At 50.1% G+C, this 13,210-nt stretch overlaps 7 protein-coding genes across 7 annotated transcripts; 4 read left to right on the top strand and 3 right to left on the bottom strand.

The window, feature by feature from the left end:
* The first annotated feature begins 517 nt into the window (after window positions 1-517).
* Window positions 518-2,270, top strand: PV06_01182 (uncharacterized protein). Its single transcript, XM_016401774.1, has 2 exons — window positions 518-1,613; window positions 1,663-2,270. The coding sequence occupies exons 1-2, from the start codon at window positions 733-735 to the stop codon at window positions 2,045-2,047; spliced, it is 1,266 nt and encodes a 421-aa protein (XP_016268827.1). The 5' UTR covers window positions 518-732; the 3' UTR covers window positions 2,048-2,270.
* On the bottom strand, window positions 2,262-3,762 carry PV06_01181 (uncharacterized protein). The gene is made up of 3 exons (XM_016401773.1): window positions 3,399-3,762; window positions 2,596-3,247; window positions 2,262-2,536 (listed from the first exon to the last, which is right to left on the bottom strand). Exons 1-3 carry the CDS (start codon window positions 3,632-3,634, stop codon window positions 2,462-2,464), a joined length of 963 nt encoding a protein of 320 aa, XP_016268826.1. The 5' UTR covers window positions 3,635-3,762; the 3' UTR covers window positions 2,262-2,461.
* Window positions 3,763-4,560: 798 nt separating this feature from the next.
* PV06_01180 (uncharacterized protein) lies at window positions 4,561-6,589 on the top strand (the record flags this gene model as incomplete). The annotated part of the gene is made up of 1 exon (XM_016401772.1): window positions 4,561-6,589. One exon carries the CDS (start codon window positions 4,561-4,563, stop codon window positions 6,535-6,537), a length of 1,977 nt encoding a protein of 658 aa, XP_016268825.1. The 3' UTR covers window positions 6,538-6,589.
* Window positions 6,590-6,620: 31 nt separating this feature from the next.
* Window positions 6,621-7,892, bottom strand: PV06_01179 (uncharacterized protein). Its single transcript, XM_016401771.1, has 2 exons — window positions 7,071-7,892; window positions 6,621-7,010 (listed from the first exon to the last, which is right to left on the bottom strand). Exons 1-2 carry the CDS (start codon window positions 7,881-7,883, stop codon window positions 6,819-6,821), a joined length of 1,005 nt encoding a protein of 334 aa, XP_016268824.1. The 5' UTR covers window positions 7,884-7,892; the 3' UTR covers window positions 6,621-6,818.
* An 893-nt stretch (window positions 7,893-8,785) lies between these two features.
* PV06_01178 (uncharacterized protein) lies at window positions 8,786-10,035 on the bottom strand (the record flags this gene model as incomplete). The annotated part of the gene is made up of 2 exons (XM_016401770.1): window positions 9,835-10,035; window positions 8,786-9,772 (listed from the first exon to the last, which is right to left on the bottom strand). Exons 1-2 carry the CDS (start codon window positions 9,868-9,870, stop codon window positions 8,786-8,788), a joined length of 1,023 nt encoding a protein of 340 aa, XP_016268823.1. The 5' UTR covers window positions 9,871-10,035.
* Window positions 10,036-10,272: 237 nt separating this feature from the next.
* PV06_01177 (holo-[acyl-carrier-protein] synthase) lies at window positions 10,273-10,937 on the top strand (the record flags this gene model as incomplete). The annotated part of the gene is made up of 1 exon (XM_016401769.1): window positions 10,273-10,937. The coding sequence occupies exon 1, from the start codon at window positions 10,413-10,415 to the stop codon at window positions 10,935-10,937; it is 525 nt and encodes a 174-aa protein (XP_016268822.1). The 5' UTR covers window positions 10,273-10,412.
* Window positions 10,938-10,985: 48 nt separating this feature from the next.
* On the top strand, window positions 10,986-11,708 carry PV06_01176 (uncharacterized protein; the record flags this gene model as incomplete). Its single annotated transcript, XM_016401768.1, has 1 exon — window positions 10,986-11,708. One exon carries the CDS (start codon window positions 10,986-10,988, stop codon window positions 11,706-11,708), a length of 723 nt encoding a protein of 240 aa, XP_016268821.1.
* Between the last annotated feature and the right edge of the window lie 1,502 nt (window positions 11,709-13,210).

Genomic DNA, 13,210 nt, shown 5'->3' with positions numbered 1-13,210 from the left:
AGAAAACGATATGATTGCTTGAAACTCTAGGTCTTTCTAGAGAACCTGTCAATTGGAGAGTGGGTTGAAATATGATCGCAACGCTTGCTGGAAAACAACCTCTAGCGAATGCAGCATTCTAAAGCCTCTGTGTACCGTTCATGGAGAAAGTATTCTATGGTAAAAGTAATGACGAATGAACGAATACAACCATCAGAAGAACAACTGTGAGTGGACTGGTATTTTGATAGTCACGTGGCAATATTGTCTGCGCCCGCTTAGTCATCCAGACAGAGACCCTTATTGTGCCCCCAGACGCAGGGCTCACTGGGTCCGTGGTAGGTGCTTTCGGGCTGTTCGGGTCGCCATAAATCCGGCACCAGGTGACGGTGAAATGGGCACTAGAGGCAGCTATTAGAAGCCTATAGGAGCAGGCACCCTAAAATGCCCCCGCCTCCTTCATAGGTTCCATATCTCGTCAGCATCATGAGTTGCATGCAGGTGCCTGCGTCCGAGCGCACCACTATGAGATCGTGACCGTATTCCTGATAAAGAACATCTTGCTTCTCTGTCCTCATTGCTAACCATTCCTCTCTGACCCCTTTGCGTTGAATTGTTTTCCTCCTACTAGGCCGATGGCTTCGAGACAGCCTAGCCTGTTGTGCAACCGTCCCTCCAAGTGCTGACGCTCCTCCGTGCATATCTCTAGACATACAAGCGGATACTCAACATCGAACCTCGAGCCTGCCAACCATGGCAGACAACACCCTCAGAAGCCGGACGACGCACTCCGCTGTGACTAATGGACCCAAAGACACAACAAACGGTAGCCCGGTGGCCCCTAAAGAAGAACCACATCCGGCTGGAGAGGTCAAATATGGTACCTTCAGCCAAATACTTCGTGCTCTCCTCCTCTTGACGTGGTTCAACTGCGGCTGCGTCTCAATCAATGTGACGCAGTTCCTGGGCGCGCCACTCTATTGGTGGAACAAGGACTACTACTATGCATACATGGCGTTGACCAAACAGTCGTTTGGGGTAGTGGGCATTGCTGGGACAAGGTGGTTTGCGTCGACCAAAGTCAGAGTGAGTTGGGATAAAGATCTACGGGGACAATTCTCCAAGAACAAGTCTGGCAGGTTGGAAACCTCTTTTCCGGAAAGACTCGTCTATATTGCTAATCACCAGGTGTACACCGAATGGCTGTATCTCTGGTGGATAGCATACACGAGTCGGATGCATGGCCATATATTCATCATCCTGAAGGAATCGCTCAAGTATGTTCCTGTGCTGGGCCCTGGGATGATGTTCTACGGATTTATCTTCATGGCACGCAAATGGATCCAGGACAAACCGCGTCTGCAGCATCGATTGGAGAAGCTGAAGACGCGGCACGGCGGTCCCATGTCCGGCTCACAAGGTCTCGATCCAATGTGGTTGTTGATATTCCCAGAGGGCACCAATCTTGCAAGGAACACGAAGAGAAAGAGCCGCGAATGGGCCGAAAAGCAAGCGATCCCAGACATGAAACACCTTCTGCTTCCACGAAGTACAGGTCTGTTCTTTTGTCTTCAACAATTGCAGGGTACAGTCGACTGGGTTTACGATTGTACCATTGCATATGAAGGAACGCCGTACGTTTTCTTGCTCGACACATCATCAACATTGCTGACACTGCTGCAGGAAAGGAGGCTTTGCCCCAGAATATTTCACAATCCGCTCGACATATCTACAAGGTCGTCCGCCAAAATGCGTCAACATGCATTGGCGCCGCTTTGCGGTGTCTTCCATCCCCCTTTCTGATGCCAAAGAATTCGAAGCTTGGCTGATGGAGCGTTGGCGAGAGAAGGACGAACTCCTCGAACAGTGGTATGAGACTGGTCGATTCCCTGCCGATCCCGATTCAGCGGACACGGGAAAAGGCATCTCAAAGGATGGGTTCATCGAAACCGAAATGACGCTCAACAATTGGATGGAAATTGGACAAATTTTTGTCGTGCTAGCCGCAGTCGCTCTAATGGTCAACGTGGCAGTGAAAGCATTTGGCATCTTTAAAGTCTTGAAGTGAAATTGGCTGGGCCATTCCATTAGAACATGGCGTTGACAAAGAAGGACTCAGGCCGCATATTCAGGAGCAAAGCGGCGTTTCTTGGACGTTTCTGTCTCATATTCACCAAACTCATTTTTATCACTATGACTAAAGGAGCCTTTACTCGCAGGGCGCCCAGTTTTACAGGTAGAACTCTTGAACTCTCTAGACTAGAAATTATACAAGCCGTGGTAATTTCGTATTGAGTGTGCTTTCTGAGACATGTCTGCGCTCATTTTATCTAATATTATTGAAGATACCCATGTACCAGTGTCCCATATCGTCCTGCAACCACGAATGCCAACCGTATTCGATACCAACCTTCCGATCCTGAAACCGAGTTGCTTTTTGAGAGAATCAACTTCTAATACCTGTACCTTCCGGTCTCAAGGTTCATGCGGCGTCAATTTTGGTCATTAAATCTTTACGCACGTTCGCATTGACAACGCCGCCCACACCAAAGGCAGGCTGAAGTGTGTATTAGTTGGAGCACAGGAACAGAAACAGAATGAGAATGCCAGACTTACAATGATTCTTCCCATTCTCGCAAGCGTGCTCACACCCCAGTCCCGGAGAACTCGAGAGTACCGGTCCACGAGTCCCAGCCGTCCTTGTCTGTTGTATAAGTCTAGCCCGAGAAGATGGATTGGCGTGGAAAAGAGCTGAATCACCGCAGGAGCCAAAAATTGTGCGGTGTTCGCTCGCCCTGACTCCGTGCTGAGAAGCTTGGAGAACCGAGATCTTACGCTCGGGGCCAGATTCGCCAGTTGTGGGGCAATGATGGGAGGAAGATTGAACGAGGCGAATATGGTCATGCTGTCTCGTACAGCGAATAGGGCATATGAGAGCCTAGGTACGGCGGCTGCTGCTGCCAGCGACGGGGCGCCAAACATGCGGACGAATTGCGAGTCCTTGTACACGCACAAACTCATATTCACGGACGAAGTCGCGAGGAACTTGGCCGGCCCAGAGGAGACTGCCGAAGCTGGTTTCGAAGATACTGTCGAGGTGAGCGTGTCGACTGTGTTGGCTGTGGTGTAGGTCAAGAAGTAAAGACCGAATATGAGGAGGAACGGTTTAGAAAGGAGAAATCTATGTGGTTGTGTACAGGCCGGACGGAGGGAACGTAGGAGACAGGACGAGAACGCTTCTCCTTTGGCAGCCTTTTCAACTATTGAACTAAAAGATGGTGTCAATCAGTGAAAGACAGCCGGAAAGTAGACGCCAATCTCGTGGCGGATAGAGACGACTTTCATGTTTCTAGTGCGGAACAGCATATCTTGACATCTCTTTTTAGAGTATATCTCTGCCAGCTCTTGCTTGCACATACCGGTCTATGACACATATCACAGGTGCTATCAGGCCTGATGCACTTGCTGCAGATATGAGATCCGCACCCACTCTCAAGCCTAACTTGGAGGTGTTCCAGTGTGACAGCCCATTTTTTTCTAGGGAAGGTTGTTGGATTTTCGCTATAGGGGTCTGAGGAGTTTGCAGGGGGACCCTCTGGTGGGCATTCGAGTCCTTTGACGAGTCGTCCCTTCGTCCAGGCTCGAGGGCGGGCATAGGTGCAGATTCATACGCGAGCAGCACATTGAAGTACTCCCGGAAGTTGTCTATGCTGAGAAAAGAGAAAGTAAATGACCCTTTCTACGGCGGTCTATTCGAGACTGCTTAAAGACCGTGAGTCGTACAAAAAGACATTCTAGAATGAAGATTGTCGATCGAGGTTGATTGATGAGTCAGTTGCAAAAGCACCGAGTCCGGAGTCGGGCCGACATTTATCCAGGGAATATATGCAACAGTCGTTCTGCTGTATTTGTTCTCTTGCGTATCATCGTCGAACGTCTTATTTTATTTGCAATGCTGATAGAATGCCTAGGTCCCAGCCAAACCTGCGTTTTCCTTGGAAGTTAGGGAAGACCTACTGAGGATATGTGCATGGAGACCAACACGGCCGCCAAAGCTGTGATAGCCAAAATGAAAACCCGGTTTCCTGGACAATCATATTTGACAATGGCCAGCCCATACAAAGCGCGTGTTAAGACTGATGTGGATTTCAACAGATGTGCAGGTCTTATCAAGACTATTTCGATACCAGTATATCATGATACAATTACAGAGGTAAGTGGCAGAGTCAAGATTGTGGCCTCAATCGATAGCTCAGCCTCAGATGTTGTCGGCCACACTCTCCCCACTTACGCCCATAGATGAGCATGGGCACCATGTATTGATGCTTCATTCGCTTGAGCTTTCAACGATCCAAACCTGAGACAGAATGACTCATCCTCCTGGCTCATTGCAGCCTTTTATCATGATATATAACACTCCTCTTACTGCTTCGCATTTTCCAGATAACCATTGCCCCGTGATAGGGTCACTTCCACTGATCTAAGGAAAAACCCATTATCAACAATCGTTCAAACATTTCCTAAGGGACCAACTGGTTCAGAAACTGACACGACATCCTCATCTATGAGGTGACTACCACCATGGCTCTCCATCAACGGCTCCTGCGCGACATCGCAGAGTTTCAATCAAAGCCTTACCCGTACATCACGTTCATTCCCCGGACAGACATCCGCAGCGCTTGTCTCATTCTTACTCCGGAAGCAAAGAGGCCAATCCACCTTACGGTCAACATTCCTCAGGACTTCCCGCTCCATCCACCAACCATTGCCTGTGACACCCAAATTCGACACCCCAACGTATTTGGCAGATACATCTGTGCCAGCATCCTCAACACAAAGGACGGCTATACGCCGGCGTACACTCTCCAGGGTATAGCGATACAGATATTGAGCTTCTTCAATAGCGATCATATCGAACAGTCATCAGGCAGGCAGGTTGATCTGAGAACATACCGGCAAATTAGCAATACCCATCCACAGCATCGTTGCCCTTTCTGCCAATTTGGGATTGTCGATCCCCGAGGGTGGGCAACGTCAACAGACTCTAGATCTGCAACAACTCTTACTCCTGTTGCCGTCTCCTATGGCACAGTTCCCAAAAGTGCTCCTGCTGTCACTACACAGCCTTTTGCACGTCTTCCGGACGAAATCTTGGCTATCGTCTGCGACAAATTAGAATCCGAGGACCTTTCGAACTTGGCTCGTTCCTGGAACAGAGTTGGCGGCCCTCGAGGTATTGTGACAAAGTTCAACATTCTTCGAAACCGTGAATTACAATGTTTTGTCCTCAAGAAGTCCTTCCGGGATACCCCATTGGGAATCGGAGTGGATGCTCTTGTCACTCCAGGAAGAAAGAGAATGATCGCGAGCGAATTCGATCTTATCTCTGACGATGCCTATAAAAATCTTCGCGTTCGCACATCTGTCCACGGAACACCATTCCGGTCCTGGCTGCCTCTACCTCTGTCTCGCAGCCATTACGCTCTAATCAAGGACCGTATCAGTGGTTGTCTCGGTAACATCGCCCGCGCGGCAGAACTGGGGCAGTTGACAGGATCAGATATTATCTACCACTTCCTGAACGACATTGTAGTAAGGTTGAGCCAAGCTGCACTGCCTCAGGAATACAGCAGCAATTTCCATCAAAGACTCGAGCAACGTGTCCTCGAGCAGCAAGACAGCAAGAGCACCCTAAAGCATGCTTCAGAGAAGGCCATCGAGTCATACTTTCATATATTCCACCTCCTTTTGTGCTTGGCTACAACCTACAAGTCTGTTGTCCAGGTCGCCAATGGTGTGCTCGAAGACTTCAAGAATGGCTACACCTCAAAAGCTCATTGTCCGAACCTTGGACATCTTCTCATTGCATCTCTCATTGCGGATGTGGACTTCACTCAGCAGCTCCGAATCGCCCTCATCCGCGAGGCAGTTACTCGCAACGTTGTGTGGATGCTTGATAAGCGGAGGGGCGCCGGTAAGGTGGATCTCGTGTACATGGAACCGGATGAAGTCTGCGAATATCGACTGTCAAAAACGTTTCAGGCTTCCAAGACATCATACCGTCTGCTGATGTTCATTAACCTATTTCGCCTCACCGTGAACCGTGGCAGCGGTCACGGTCGGAAAACCTTGGTTCAAATGCGCGACGAACTATATGATTCGCATGGTGCTCCGCCGTTCGGTGCTGCAGCACGTCTTGCCCACCAGGTCAAAGAGATTCAAAATGTCGACAACTTTCTAGACTTTTTGGCTGTCATGGGTATTGAGCACTTGCCGACCAAGGTGGAACTGACCGAGTTTCTCCGGAACTGTGTGAGAGACAGTATGAGAAAGGGATATTCGGTTCCGGGAGCCAGTCAGACTGGTGCCAAGGCAATGCGAGAAGGTGTCTCCAGGAGTAATGAGCGAGTGTACAGCTTTTTCCCGAGCCGTGAGCATAGAGGCTATGGCTTCCCTGGTCTCGATCGTCGCTCTGCAAGCCGCGGACGACAACCAGCTCGCTGTGGGCGTGACTATCGGGCCCGTGGTGGAAGCGGTCGAGGACATGGTCGTTACTGAGTGATCGGTTGAGATAACGTATCAAAAGCCAATGTTACGAAACACGACATGCTATCTACTGAAATATACTCGTAGAAGGAACCCGTGAAAGTGACTTGAATGGTATTTTAGCGAGATTCTTGTAAGCAGAACGAGTCCATGAAAGTCATAGGAGGTTTCGTCTTTGTATGGTACCTTTAGATAAGCGGATTGTTCTATATACAATACTTCCCTCGTATTGAGTGGCGGGCTAATGAAACATCATGAACTGGACCAACGCTTGACTTTAACCATTAAGAGCTTCATAATTCTTTCTTCTCCTTCAAAATCTTGGCTTCAGCCTTGATGGCATCTTGCCGGCCGACGGAATGTCTATCTCCCACTGCCTTCTCTCCGCCAATGGCCTTGAATGCTTGGTAAAAAGTCCACTCCACAGCCTCTTCGACGGGCTTGTCGAAAAAGTACGGAAGCGCAGGAACACATGAAAGGCCGAGCTATTGAATTGTCAGTCGTCGGGAAAGGAACAACTTCGGTACCAGTCTTTTAATACTCACCCCAATGGGACCCCATGTCCGTATCGTTGCATTCTTTGCATTCTTCAAAGCCTTCCCGGAGTACTTGACGATGCTGTGGATCGTGAAAGCCGGCAGACCCATCGACGCCAGACTCTGGAAGACCGCTCGTTGCGCCATGACGCTCCGGTAGTCTTCGATGGCGGGGATGTGTACCGGCGGCCTCGTGAGTTCCTGGGCCGCGAGGGAGGTCTTACTTGCGTCCCGGTATTCGTCGCCGTCGGGGTGTAACCTCTTTTGATTCCTCTTGTACGTTCGCCACCCTTCATTGGCGACGTCGCCCAGCACGTAGGCCCACGAGACGCCGTAGGCCCCTCGGACCAGCCATGGGTGTGCGACGGGCCGGAACGACTCGCCTATGTCGGAGGTGTATGCGACGTAACGCTGGGCGCTGAGCATGATGGTCCGCAGGCGGTTCGCGTAGGCTGCGTACCGCATGTTGGTGTCCGTCGTGTCGGGCGCCGCGCCCTCGTAGATGTTCTCCATCCAGTCATCCTGAGACTGTCGGTCGATGATCTTCTGGAGGTCCTTGGGCAGGGTTTCCCGTGGGAAGGCGGCGTTCGGAGCACGCGGAGCTTCCCTGTCGGGGGAGGAGTTGTTGCGCTCCGCCATGGTTCGAGGGTACGCTCCAAGAGGTGGAAGAGTCGGAGAGAGGTGTTGTGCCAGAGACTCACATCTGCTGAGGTGTCGTGTGCTTTTATCAGGATGGGCAGTGCAGGCAGGCAGGCAGTCAAAAGTCAACTTTATTTCGCTGTAGTACAAGGCTGTATATGCCTCACGGGCAAGCAAAAGCATAAACCGGGGAGCCTCGGCCTTGCACGGCACGTCTTGGGGTAAGATGAGTCGCTATGACGAAAGGAACAGTTAGGTGACTGTAGAGGCGCATTTGTTTCACCGTATGTTAGCCTTGAATTTTGATTTTATGCTTGACCGTACGTATAATCAAATCACGTGCAGCTTCTTGAAGCTCGAAACTGCGGAAGCGAGCGAAAGTCGCATGGCATTCAATTCACGAAGTGAAATAACATCCTCTGAACAACGACACCACACATCTTCCCTTTCCCCAGTCCACCACCTCCTCCACATCCCTACTTCGTCAAGATGGTTGCTATGTACACTGTTGCCGGCCGGCAGGTCGGATCACACTGGGTGCGTTGTCCCGTTTGTTCCAAACCTCAAAACGATATTTCTTTGCTCTCTCGCAAAATGACACAAGCTGGTGTTGTCGGGGCATGGAAACGCTGACATCTGTCATTAGCTGGCCATGGCCACGCTCGGTGCGACTTTTGGTATCCCATATCTCATGACACGAGGTGGCGGCTCCAAGAAGTCAACGACACCTCCGATCAACGCTTCGAGCAAGGACGAGGAGAAATTCATTCAGTAAGAGAAACCCGGCTCGCCCAAGAACACCACACGCGGTATATGACCTGACCATTTACTTCGCAGAGAGTTCCTGCAACAAGTCGAGCAAGAGGACAAGGCAAACAAGATCTCGGGCAAGGAGGCACACTAGACGAAACGTTTTTGTTCTGCAAAGCCCCTCGGAAGGAGATGGAAAATTCGCAAGTTGCGACTTTTGTACATACACTAGAAGGATGAGAATATCAAATCACTTTCGGCACTTGTTTGAAAAAAAGCGGATCATGGGCATCTTCTTTTATCATGGACAAAGTATTAGCAAGATCTAAGCCTTTTCACGGTCTCAATTCAAAGACTTCTCCGCCCTCAGTCGGTCGACCCATCTTGACTCTAGCGGTGCCTTGTTTCAGATCCATCACGATTGAAAACAGAGTCTGTATGGTACTCTTCTCACCCACAGCTCGACAAATTGAGGCCGGATAGTTTTTCTCGTCCTTGAACATTTCGGCGAAGTTTTGCGTCGTCGGTTTGTCAATGCCACTCAGCAATTCCTGAATGCGGCTCAGGCGGAAAGGTGAGTCCGGCAGCATAGATGACCCTTGTACCTTGTGTCCTTTGACCAAATGGTTCGAATGTGTGCAGATGCCCTTTGGGTCCATGGGCATCTCGACGATATCCAGGGCAGTGCATTCGAATCCACAGGCTCCCGTGGCCGAATCCGCTATTGTGATGTGAGCCGCGGCCGCGACGCCTGCCTTTCGCAGAGCGGTTTCTGCTTCTTCTCGGGAAGTACTGTCCAACACTCTTCGCAAGGCCACATGTACGGGAAGTTTGTTGTATGACACGCCGGGCGCCGCAATCGCGTTCAGGGTGACTCCCACCCCGGCCGAGTTCAAGCCAATCTTGCCGATGATACCACCTTCAGTCATCATCTTTATCGTCGGCTTTGGCGGCTGCTCAATGCTCAGACAAACGACGTTGGGCGTCTGTTCCATGCGCCAGTCCCAATTTTGGCCAATGAAACTCTCATCTGACGTCTTCCAAGTAAATGCAGTACATCCGTCACTCAGCATACCATACGCGATCTCGGTACGAACGTTGAGTGCGATGACAGAATCAAGATCGACGTCGGCGCCTTCTGCCACACCTTTCATTTCCTCCAGATAGTCGGGGTACGAAGTCTCGAGCAAGGGGACAAATGCTCTGGCTACATCGCGAACTTGGGGCCATGATAGCTTGGCTCGCTCTTTGAAAAAGCTCTCATAGAAAGCGATACTTCCATGCACCTCCGTTTTGGCGCTCTGCCCGTGTTGCCGGCCAATCTACGTGCGATTGTTCGTTAGTGGCATGTACGGCTGGCCCATCTCAAGGAGTCAAGACTCACTTCAAAGGGGCTGCCTGTACACTGAATGTGCTTCATTTTGAGGATTCTCTTCTAGGGAGATTGCTTTGAAATGGCGACGACTGAATGAGATGCGCTGCGAAACTGGTATCAATTGTTTTTATATTGGTAATGGCCACGGGCAAGACGCCCCCCTCATTGCGGAGTTGAGCGGACTAGAAATGCCGTTTTTCCAGATGGTATGGATGCCTTCCTAATTGATTGGTTCGGCGCAAAAGATACAGGCTCGTATAGATCTTCTCAAATCGTTGGAAAAGATTGCTTGTAGGTTGAATGGACCATGGGTTGCTAGCAGGTCAGTGCTAGTGTAATCGGCTTTACCCCGATACATGAAAACCACAAGTACCGGCATGTTCCCCGTACGGGGGGTTTGTTCACTGCAGTTATTGCTTAGGCCAAGCTTAGGTACCTAAAGGTAGCCTACAGTATTTTCGGTTTCCCCCCAAAACATACCTGAACTTGGAACTGTTCCAGAATACATTTCCCATGATCTCACGAACGCGAATTTGAGGTGACTAGTCCTTTCGTGATCGTTCTCGCTCCTATCACCTTGCGTACAGATGCGGGTTCTATTTCCAGCCGCTCTGCGCATTGGGACCGACATCATCGCGACCAACCGTATTCTCTGTCCACTCAAACCAGACAGTAAACGCTTGACCAGGCTAGCGCAACGGTTTCTGCATGCAAAGGAGCTAGACGACCTTCGCCGTCGTTTTCCATTATGGACACAACTGGAAACTCAGGATGAGTCTAAGCGACGACAGATTGCCTCTTGGATTGCCGGACGTTGGGCAGCCAAAGAAGCAGCTAAGAAAGCGTGGGATGCTACATTGTTGAGCTTTGGTGACTTGAGAGTCGAGACCGAGATCGGAGGCCGCGTCACAATGATCTGCGATACGAACGCTGATCCGAATACGTCGATGGCCGGCAAATTCACCCAGCAAACAGCACAATTAAGTATCAGTCACGACGGCGACTACACGATCGCAGCAGTCCTCGCGACTCCTCTGCATCAGGACATCTCAACAATCTTACAGCATAGAAAGGCAGAAGCCGAAGCAAAACTGGTCGATCCTCCTCTGTAATCGTCGACTTTGCAGTTGTTGGCTTGGAGAAAGCCAGTCCTTCCAACGATGGCACCAAGGTCAGCATCCTCCGGGTCGAACCCTCGCTGGAAAGCAGTCGAAGAGTACACTTCGGCTCATCTGCTCAATCCCGTGCGCAATATGCACCATGATATACTGGAGTTTGCCCATAGAAACTCACTGGAAAAGGGTCTGCCAGATATAGCAGTTGACCCGTCCCAAGGGAAGTCCTTGTCCATACAAGTCCAACTCACAGGAGCGAAGAATATACTGGAAGTCGGGACCTTAGGAGGCTACTCCTCCATTTGGCTGGCAATCGGAGCTGGCAAGACTGGGAAGGTCACTTCGATCGAGGTAGATCCGCACCACAAAGCTGTCGCAGAAGAAAACATTGCACGTGCAGGCATGAGCGAACAAATTTCTGTGTTGCTGGGCACAGGCACAGACATCCTACCTCGGCTGGTGGAAGAAGTCAAGAATGGCAAACGCGAGCCGTTTGACTTCGTCTTTATTGATGCAGACAAGCAGAACAACTTGGCATATTTCGAGTCGGCTCTGCAAATGATCAGACCCAGAACATGTATCTACGTCGACAATGTGGTCAGGGGTGGTCGTATTGTTGAGGAGCAAGCGATACAAGAGGACTCGCGTGTGGCAGGCACACGACAATTGATTGAGGCTGTTGGCAAGGATGATAGAGTCGACGCAGTTGTACTCCAGACGGTGGGATCGAAAAATTATGACGGATATCTACTTGCGGTTGTCAAGTAGACCATGGTATATCGAACCAAGACTATTGAAGCATTCACACAGTGTCACCTACAAAACAATCGGCAATTTCGGCAACGAGAGTGAACGCTTGATGATGGTATAACTCCATCGCTCTTGCACTATTTTCATGTTGATTATGAAAGACTGGAGTTACTTTGAGCAGCTACCACCGCCCTCAGATATCCTCTGATTTTAAGCACAAGAAGCACTCACAATCACTATACACTTTCCTCTCCAAGATAAGAATTTCATATCCAAGTACAGTGTTCGACCATCACTATCTTATCAACCTCAAAAAGAAAGCATCCGATATGTCGCTCAATGATGATATTATCCGGGAGGCACTCTTTCTGATCAGATATACAGCTTCCACCCATGAGTTTCTTCCCACTTTGCGTGTCAGTTCCAGTTAGAAGCGACTTAGAGAACCGTTACTGACGAAGAACCTCGTCCTTGATGAAAAACGGTTGCGGTTATTACTTGATCGTTGTTACGCTTTCGGCCCTCCCAAGTCTTTTCAGTCAACTCAAACTTTGAGCGTATCGCTCACTGTTCCAGCACATTCTGGATGGCCTAGTCGCTTCAAGCCCTGTCCAGGTCTAGATCGGGGAACATGGCCCTTGCTTGGGTACCATCCTGTACAGGGGCCACATACCAAACCAATGGAGGACATGATCACACGCCTGATATGTTTGACAAACTTGATCCGGTCCAGAATGTGTAACTTAGTCTCTTTCTCACTGGTGATCAAGGGAGAATATATGCGCTGTGATTGGCGTCGAGAACCGAACCTCCCTGGCGCAGTGTTCTCGGACTTGCTCAGATCACTCCCACAAAGCTGTACGAGTGTTGAGATGGACACCGGAGGAACCGACAGTGCAGGAATGTGTATATCTCTGCGGGACATACTTCCCAGACTAGTACACCTCCGACTTCGTGCTTTGCATCTCTGCCCTCAAGCTTTACCACCCGCTCCGCTACTTGAGACCTGCATCATCAGCTTTTGCAACTATCCAAGAGGTTATCTCTCAAGAAGAGACGAGGGCTGCGCCTACCATGAGCAAAATAGCAGGCTCGGGCCTATTGACAACATGATCGACCAGGATCCGCTGCATGGACCCCAAAGGACAGAGATTGTTCAGAGGTTAGACTCATTGCACTCGAGAGGCCCTTCCGGGATGCCCAATCTATTGGCTTGTGTGGTTTTGGTGGACGTGATCCATCCTGCAGACGATGAACGTACTAGATTAAGGAACTACTGGATAACGACATTCAACATCATACAGGGTACGACTCACTGTTTGCCGGTATGCAGGCTCGGATATCCCCCCTCCCCTCTAAGTCTACGCGAGTATCCTTGGTAGATCCTCAAAGGATACTGTCATGCGTTGGTTGGCTCCTTGAACGATCTGGAACACTATTTGGAAGAATACCTAGTTGGGGGCTGGCCCGTGTCTACGGATGGACATCGCGTCCCCTTTAGTTATATTCTAGCCAAGGAA

Source organism: Exophiala oligosperma (genome assembly GCF_000835515.1).
Source record: "Exophiala oligosperma strain CBS 72588 unplaced genomic scaffold supercont1.1, whole genome shotgun sequence".
Taxonomy (NCBI): Eukaryota; Fungi; Ascomycota; class Eurotiomycetes; order Chaetothyriales; family Herpotrichiellaceae; genus Exophiala; species Exophiala oligosperma.
The sequence above is the reverse complement of the archived record's forward strand: the minus strand, read 5'-3'. Positions and strand labels throughout refer to the sequence as shown.